Source organism: Aquarana catesbeiana, linkage group LG12, assembly GCF_042186555.1.
Source record: "Aquarana catesbeiana isolate 2022-GZ linkage group LG12, ASM4218655v1, whole genome shotgun sequence".
In the NCBI taxonomy this organism is placed as follows: domain Eukaryota; kingdom Metazoa; phylum Chordata; class Amphibia; order Anura; family Ranidae; genus Aquarana; species Aquarana catesbeiana.
Window position 1 is genome coordinate 166,482,343 of NC_133335.1, and position 9,198 is coordinate 166,491,540.

The window sequence follows — 9,198 nt, forward strand, 5'->3', positions numbered from 1 at the left end:
CTAGGTGGCGGCATTGTCTAACAGATAATCACACCCAACGGTCAGCACGCAGACTGGTACGTACGTACACCTTGGACTTTTTGATAGGTTGGAGGTTTTGGCAGGACACCGCAAAAGACATTTCACATAAAGGATTCAGAACAAAACACGCTGACAGTCTGACATGCTGCACTAGCCATGACACCCCTAACTGTAACTATATTGTCACACGACTCACAGCCAGTACTCTGCTCATGCGTGAGAGCTTCTTCCGCCAGTCCATTGACGTCACCTCCTGGACGTCGGGATCTCTTGGTTGTGTGAACGTCGGGGGAGGACAGGAGGATGAATGGCGGTCAGTGCGCAGGCGCGGAGCGGTTCCAGTACCTGCAGGCTCTGGTCACAGAGTTCCAGGATACGGACAGTATAGGTGAGGGGGGGCTTGTCTGGTCCCGGGGCCCCTGAATGCTGCACACACTGACTGGGAGCCTGTGTATGAATGGTTACAGGGCCCATGCTGGCTGCTTTTATGTTATCACATCTTCACAAAAATTGTGTTAGGTTGATATAGTATAAGCCCTCGTTCACGGTTTCAAATCCAGTGGTGGCTGGTGGTATATCTTTTTTTTGGGGGGGGGCAACCCCAGTTGGTGGGGGGAACACCCGCCTCCTGCCCCCTCGTTGGTCGGCCCCGCACTTACCCCACTGCCTCTCCTCCCTGCGTCAACCAGATCTCCTCTCCGTTCGTCCAGTCGGGTGACGGGTCTCAGGACCTGCTTCCTGATTGGCCGGGAGCAGAATCAGGAAGACAATAGCGAATATTCATTCGCTATTGTCACACATGTGGGTATGCTCTGCACCCCTTTTTTGAAGCCTATTAGAGCCTTTGGTTCTAATCACATGCTTAAAAAAAACAAACCCCATTGCAATCCATATGTCTGGCTCGCCGCTTTTAGATTAGGGGGCCGGACTCATTTATAGGGACTTATGAATGTGTCCTGCATTACGGACCGCCACTGGTCAAATTGTAAGTCGCAGCCTATTGCCAGCAATGGCACTGTTCCAATTGGTGCCACACCGACTTTGCAAAAGTAGTTCCTGCGTTACTTTTGCCGATTTCAGGTGGGACTTCAATAAACATCTGTGCATGAAGCCGCACAGATGTCTTTCAAGTTGTACCCAAAGTCGCATGGACATGCTGCTTTGAAATTGTGCGGCTTCAGATGCAGTGGCAGCTGGTGGTATATTTTATGGCGAGCTAACCTGGTATCTTCCAGTCAGTTTGAACCCACAGCCCTTGCCCATCCCTCCTCTACTGAATAACATAGAAATGAGGAGGTTACGCCCACCCACAGGTCCATGATGTGCTAATCAGAAAATATGCTTGTGTTGGAACAACCTCACTACTACTTTACCTATGGAAGCCAAAACTAGAAACATTTGCGTTCTGTTTTGTTTTTGACCACATTTTATGCTGTATGTATATAAAGATTTATGTGAACGTACACATACATACTGCGCAAATGGACTGCTGCTTAGTGACTTCAGGGCCTACATGTAAAAATTAACAATGTATATGCAGTGCAGGTGCAGAATGACCTCAGTCTGCTCCACCGCCACTGATTACACGCTAATAATTTTATACCTGTCCATCTGTTTTTGAACGGGCTGAAAAAGTACCCCAGCAGACCTGCTAGGCTCTATATACGTGTGTGTCTAGCCCAGGGGCAGACTGACCATTGAGCCACTCGGGCACTGCCTGAGGGCCCTGGGCCACTAGGGGGCCCCATCAGGGTTGCCAGCCTCAGTAAAACCAGGGACAGTATGTATAAATCTGTGTTTTTTTTTTTTACATCTGTCTGTGTATACTGTGTGATTGTATACTGTGTGGCCCCATAATCTCTGATTGCCCGGGGGCCACATAATCTCCTATTGCCCGGGGGCCCCATGAGTTGTCAGTCCGCCCCTGGTCTAGTCTGTCATTGCACTGTGCGGGCTCAGCGGCCAGAGCTATCTGCACACAGCTGTCATTCCCAGATGCAGGAATCCACAGATTCTTGTCGCTAGGATTTGTAGCGTGTGTAAATTCCTGTGTGAAATAGAGCATTTTTTTCTAGTGCACCACATCTCACATCTGTGCTTTGGAGCACTAGTACACAGGTGCCATTGGGTGCTATATAAAATGAATGGGCCCACAATGCTGTGCGGTTCACGCATTTCTTTGAAGTGCAGTAACGCCTGGAAAAATGCACAGTACACAAGGTGTTAATCCAGCCTAAGCTCATCTGTTCACCAAACACAGCCACAAAGGCAAGATAATTCTTGTTGGGCAGTATATTAGTGCTCGGACAAACACACTTAAGCCTCGTACACATGATCGGATTTTCCGACAGGAAATGTGTGATGGCAGGCTGTTGGCGGAAAATCAGACCGTACGTATGCTCCATCGGACTATTGTTGGCGGATTTTCCACAGACAAATGTTGAATGGCAGGTTTGAAAATTTTCCACGGACAAATGTCTGTTGTCGGATTTTCCGAGCGTGTGTACACAAGTCCTTTGGACAAAAGTCCAAAGTACAAACACGCATGCTCGAAAGCAAGGACGAGCCAGAATTGGTTAGTCTTGTAAACTAGCGTTCGTAATGGAGACTTAACATTCGTGACGTGGCAAATTATGAAATCTCGAAATGCAGCGCACATTCTCTTCTTCTTTAATGGGATAATAATGAAGCTGCTTTGCTGGTGATACTGATGGAGTTATTACAAACACATTTTCAAAGGCTCTTTTTTTTTTTCTAGTGATATCAAGGATAATATTATTATGCTTTTTTTTCTTGGGCAAGTTACCACAGCACCATTATCCCGTAGAGTTTTATATCAAAGATACAACTATGTTGGTGTCCCTTGTCAATTTTACATTACATTGTATTTTTTTATATGTAAATGCCTACTCCCAAAATATCATTTAAAGTAAAACACATAGCCAAGTATTATTCTACACAATTTTTTTATTGTGCATTAATAAAAGAAATAAAATTAGACATGCTATCTGCCATTAGAACTTAACCAAAAAGTGCATTCTATGCATCCAAAAATATAACAAATCAAATCATTATTATTCAACCAAAAAATAAAATAAAGGTCTCATGCATGTGTCCTGCTTCTTAATATAGGGGGTCAACAATGCCAAGAGTTGGTGAAAGCAGGGGTCCGTCATCCGGAGATAATTCCGAAAACATCTGGATTATTCTCCTGGAGCTCCCGCAGCAAAGGCATATGACATAATTGGTCCCGATTAATAAAACAACCAATTTTTGGTTCAAGAAATTCTCCTCCTCCTGTTTCTGGACTGGACTTGGGTCAAAGCAATAACTCCAAGGCAAATAATAAATTACATGTTATCTCCTCCGATTCCGCAACATGTCTGGTTGGCGAACGGCCAAAACGAACTGAAAAGCGCAAAATGAAAAGCGCAAATCAACACTCAAACTTCTACTAACACGAAATTAGCAGAAGGAGCCCAAAGGGTGGCACTAAAGAGCTGAAAAACCACATAGTACGTCACTACGTTCGTGTTTGTTGGCCAAAGTTCCTTGCCGCTTGTATGCAAAACAAAATCCAGGCACACGCCTTCGGACAAAAGTCTGAGGTTTTGTCTGCGGAAAATCCGATCGTGTGTACAAGGCTTTAGAACGAATTTTAATGGTTCAAAAATGTCAGGCAAAATGGTCAGCCCTCACGCATGTTTACTTCATCAAATCTGGCCCTCTTTGAAAAATGTTTGGACACCCCTGCTTTAAAGTAAGGATTGTGCAAACAAAAATTGGTAGCCTACCAATATTAGAATCTGCCATCCGGCTTTCATTCACTTAATTGGGATTTTGCATTCCCAGTCTATAGGGTTGTAAGATTGAAGGTCAGCTGCAGGTCACATTAATCTGGCAAAGAATTCCAAATGATCACAGAAGTGTCTCATATTAGTGGCTTCCACACAAGCCCATCAATACAGATCTTTTAGGGCTCATTCACACTAGAACATTGTGCGGGAAACTCATGTTTCATGTGCGTTTCTGCTGCGGTTGTCAATATATTCCTATCAAAACCCCAAACGCAGATCTGAAATGCAGTGCGTTTGCCTGCATCAGATTGCATGAATTGCAGTACCATATGATTTGGTGCACTGCGTTTTTGAAAAGTGCATGCACTACTTTTTGTGCAATCCAGTGCAATTTCAGCACATTCAGATTATTTCCAGGAACACAAACCACATCCCTGTGCACTTCAGGTGAACCGGCCCTAAAACTGAAGTAACCTCTGTTTTAAAAAAAAAAAAAAAAAAAAAAAAGGCTGACACTTTATGACAGAAGAGACTCAGTATGTCTCTTCTATCATAAATGCTTCTTACTTGCCAGCATTTTTTTTTTTATTTCTACACATGCACAGCTGAGTGTACAGTCTCAGCACCATCCTATGCCGAGATGTAGTAACTTGAAAGTGCGCACGTGTCATCCTGGCCTATCAAGATGGCTGAGGGCTCCAAACCTGGAAGAAGACTGAGTGAAGATGGAAATGCTGGTCACGAAAGGCACCACGAGCACTGTAGCGTAAGGGATTACTTTGCTAGGTAAATGTGCCACAATGTGCAAATATGCTGTGCAAACTTGCAGTGACTTAGATAGCAATAAAGTTTTAAGTGGCAAGGCAGCTAAAATGGAGGTGAATGGCAGCCTATAAGACTGGATCTCCGTTAGCATTTAAAGATAGCATTTAGCATAGTACACCATTCCGCCATTGTCAGAACGCTTTCCTGTTGACTCAAATTATGTTTAGGTCATGTCTGGTAATTGATTACATTGCGTCCCTCCAGGAACTCTTCTCTACACATGAGCACTGGAAGCTATGCTCCTCCTGCATTCTGCTCAGTTGTAGACTGCTTATTTTGGCCCTTTCATTGCTTGTCTTTTTATCTGTATGTATAGTGCAGGAAGGGCAGGCTCAATCCCAGTTTGGATGGAAGTTCTGCCTTTTAACCTACTTATTCCCTACATTTCGCCCTCAGAAGGTGAGACATGTAAGGTCAGGAGCTGACAGATCAGGCACTCTGAGACTTCAGGGTGACCTCTGCATTATTATATTCTGTTTTAGTTAAATATGCCAACTAAAGTTTCACTTCATATTTTTTTGAAGATCTCAACAACCATGGTTTAGTTACTTTTACTGTTTTGTCTGTTGCTTTGCAGTTCATATCTTCTATTTTTGTTCTACAGAAGCCAAAGAACAGGTCCTGGCAAACCTAGCAAACTTCTCCTATGACCCAAAGAACTTCTCTGACCTGCAGAAGCTGCAAGTTCCAGATTTGTTTCTGGACATGTTGACTGAAGACAATGAAAATCTGGTGGAGTTTGGAATAGGTACGTTTTGGTCCCAGGTACTATTTTAAAGCTGTGGGAAACTTGAAAATCTTCTCTTGCAGTGGGGCTGCATCCACACTGCAATGTTTAATGGTTCATTTAGTCTAGGGGAAGTAAACACCTTTATTTATTTGATCTGCCTCTGCCCTGGCAGACGGTGCTCACCCATGTTCTGGTGTTGGACTGTCCCTTGGCATCCTCACATCCAATGCAGGGCTGTGGTCCCTGCACGGGTCCCTGATGACATTAGAATCTGACACTGCTGGAGCTTGGATGAGAAGGGCGCTGAGGGGACCAGCCTGGCACCGCAGAGGATTAAGTAATTAAGACAAAAGAGGGGGTTTTGGGAACATAAATGAGACACATGATGCCATGCATCTCCATCCCTAAACTTGGTACATAGAGAGGGGTTTTGGGACTTTAGATGAGGTGTGTATGATGGGACTCAACAAGTGGAACAAGGTATTATGGATGTGTTTGTTGTCTAAAACACACAGCAATAACATGCAGCAGTGGATACATAGAGTATAGTAAACACATGGACAGCATATTGCAAACCATAAACATGTAAATATCAACTTGTACATAACATTGTTAAAAAGTAAACCGATTAAGTAAGTAAATCTTTTCTATGCCCCCTAGACCTAAATGAGGAATTAACCTTCAAAGTGTAGGCTGAGCCCCACTACAAAGGAGAACTTTTACATTTCCTGGAGTTTAAAACAACTTTGTGAGAGCAGCTATTTGTCCAAGCACTGTTTTAAACCTATATCCAGACTCATCAGCTCCCTGCCGTGATCAGTGCTAGAACTGCTGGCTGTCCAGTGCAAAACCCTGTAATTGAATTGATCAGTTCCTGGACTTGTGATTCTGCTACACGTAAATCACTCCATAGCAGGGCACTGCCACACAATGGGGTGAGATTTACTAAAACTAAAGAGTGTAAAATCAGGTGCAGCTCTGCATAGAAACCAATCAGCTTCCAGGTTATTTTGTCAAGGCTTAATTGAACAAGCTGAAGTTAGCAGCGGTTTGGCTACCATGCACAGCTACACCAGATTTTGTACTCTACAGTTTTAGTAAATCAACCCCAATGCTTCTGCACTGTTTTTAACCACTTGCCGACCAGCCGCTGTCATTATAATGCGGCAGGTCGTCACGTTCAAGCAAATCGCTGTATTTGTATGTCGGGCCTCTAAATAGCTCTAGCAAGCACGCGAGCCCGCTGCACGGCGGGGGACCCGATCCGCGCGGCCGTGATGTCCGCTGGCCAAGCGAGCCAGAACTAGTTAGGAACAGCTATCTGTCTCCTCCTCTAGTCAGTCCCATCCCCATACAATTAGAAACACACAGGAGGGAACACATTTAACCCCTTGATCGCCCCCTAGTGTTAACCTCTTCCCTACCAGTGACATTTACACAGTAATCAGTGCATTTTTATAGCACTGATCGCTGTATAAATGTCAATGGCCCCAAAAATGTGTCAAAGTGTTACTTTTAAAAAATAAATAATAAAATGCCATAAATCTGTTCATTATTTTATAGACGCTATAACTTTTGCGCAAACCAATCAATTTACGCTTATTGCGATTTTTACCACAAATATGTAGAATATATATTGGCCTAAACTGATGAAGAAATATATTTTTTCTTTATTTTTTTTGGGGATATTTATTACAGTAAAAAGTATATAAAATATTGTTTTTTTTTTCCAAATTGTCACTCTTTATTTGTTTATAGTGAAAAAAACAAAACATAGAGGTGATCAAATACCACCAAAAGAAAGCTCTATTTGTGGGAAAAAAAGGACGTCAGTTTTGTTTGGGTACAGCGTCCCACGAGCAATTGTCAGTTAAAGCGACGCAGTGCCGTATTGCAAAAAATTGGCCTGGTCATTAAGGGGGAAATTCTTCCGGTCCTTAAGTGGTTAAAGTGCCATCACAGCATTTCCTATCAGCCCAGCTACAACTTTTTTTTATAACCAATTGATATTTTTTGCTTTCCTTTTAAGGTGGCATCTGTAACCTGTGTCTGGACAAATCCATGAAGAATCACATATTGTCCTCGGGAGGTCTAAGCCTTATTATTAACTGTTTGTCCAGCTGCCGTGAAGAGACTGTTCTTTCTGCCATAACAACACTCATGTACCTGTGTACAACTGCTTCTAGAGCTGAAATCATTACTCCTCCTGTTGTAGAGTGCATGGTCCGCTTCTCTTTGTCAGACAATCGTAGATTTAGCAATTTGGCTAAAATCTTTCTGGAGGATTACTGCACTGAACAGCAAGTGGAAGAAGCAAGGTCTCTGAGCCAACACACTGTGCTGGGAATACCCCTTCCCAAAGACTGACCCTGGGACTGAGATTTCATATAATGTGCAAGTAGTGCAAAACTTTTTATATATTTGAGTGTACAAAGAAAGCATATTGTAAATAATAAATTATCTGAATTTCTTAGGTGACACATTTTGTTTCACAAAAGACTTCAGCTTTTTACGGCTTTATAATTTAGGCTACATTGGACTCGCTCACAATACAGGAGGATCATGGGAACTGTTCCTGTTTCAAACACAGAACTATTGCATTGGTAACTACAAACTCCATGCAAATCCTATTATTTGGTTTCCATCATAAGTAGAAAAAAAGGGGTGTACCCTATTTTAGAATAGTGAGCAAAGCCAGGCAATCATTCTTTTAACCCTTTTACTTTTTTTCTTTTACTGCCAGAGCTGTTTTTGCGCGCGCGGCCTGAAGATTGCATAAACCCCCAAAACAGTTAATCTGGTTGAAAAAAAACACAAGTTCATCCAGTTCAACCAACATTATATGTTTTCTGAAAGCACACACCCTAGAGATCAAAATAGTGGTAATTCCAATTTTTCATTTCACACGATATTACCACAAAAGTTCATTCTAAGGCTCACAAATTCAATAAATTCCCCAATGTTTGGTAACATATAAAAGATGAGGTTGCACCAAGTAAATAGATACCCAACATGCTAAACCTTGTGTGGCCGTGAAATGGTGACAAACTTTAGTACCCTATATTTTCATTGGCTGACATTTTAAAAGCCCCCTATAGGTCATCAGTTTAGCCCTACAGAGAAGTTTAGCTCCCACTCACAGCAATATGAAACGTGTATGTATTGCAATCAACATTTTCATGCGTAGGTGCCCCTAACGTATGCATTTACGTTCGTATGTGTGACAATTTAAAGCTGAACTCCAACTTTCTTTTCATTAGAACTAGATGGAATGATCAATCCCAGCATGGATCATAGCTCTGTACCATACTACGGATCCCCTGATATTCTGGGTTTAGTTTTGCCTTTGTGTCCTGCGTATACACTGTATAACCTGCTGATAGACTCTGTCCCTTCCACAGACACTTCCCGTAGCAGCTAGAGTTTTTAACACACCCCTTTTGTAGTCTTGCAGACTTTGTAAATGATGTACAGTGAAGGGAAAAAATTTATTTGATCCCCCGCTGATTTTGTACATTTGCCCACTGACAAAGAAATGATCAGTCTATAATTTTAATGGTAGGTTTATTTTAACAGTGAGAGACAGATTAACAACAAAAATATCCAGAAAATGGGTATTAAGGTGAATAGGATGCGTAGGATGCATTAACCACTTGCCGACCGCCTCACGCCAGTGTACGTCGGCAGAATGGCACGGGCAGGCAGTATCACGTACCTGTACGTGATCTGCCTCCCGCGGGCGGGGGGTCCAATCGGACCCCCCCGGTGCCTGAGGCGGTCGGCTTTGGTCTGGGAGTGATGAGAGGCGAGGGGGAGACCATCCAT

The 9,198-nt window shown here is 43.0% G+C and overlaps 1 protein-coding gene across 1 annotated transcript; it reads left to right on the top strand.

Annotated features, from left to right (window-relative positions):
• Nucleotides 1–223: 223 nt before the first annotated feature.
• Nucleotides 224–7,855, top strand: LOC141113209 (armadillo repeat-containing protein 7-like). The gene is made up of 3 exons (XM_073606183.1): nt 224–409; nt 5,248–5,391; nt 7,403–7,855. Exons 1-3 carry the CDS (start codon nt 325–327, stop codon nt 7,738–7,740), a joined length of 567 nt encoding a protein of 188 aa, XP_073462284.1. The 5' UTR covers nt 224–324; the 3' UTR covers nt 7,741–7,855.
• The last annotated feature ends 1,343 nt before the right edge of the window (nt 7,856–9,198 follow it).

Coding starts and splice junctions, on each gene's coding strand:
- LOC141113209 (XM_073606183.1), top strand. CDS start 325: ATGAATGGCGGTCAGTGCGCAGGCGCGGAGCGGTTCCAGTACCTGCAG. Junction 410..5,247: donor CCAGGATACGGACAGTATAG/GTGAGGGGGGGC, acceptor TTTGTTCTACAG/AAGCCAAAGAACAGGTCCTG. Junction 5,392..7,402: donor TCTGGTGGAGTTTGGAATAG/GTACGTTTTGGT, acceptor TTTCCTTTTAAG/GTGGCATCTGTAACCTGTGT.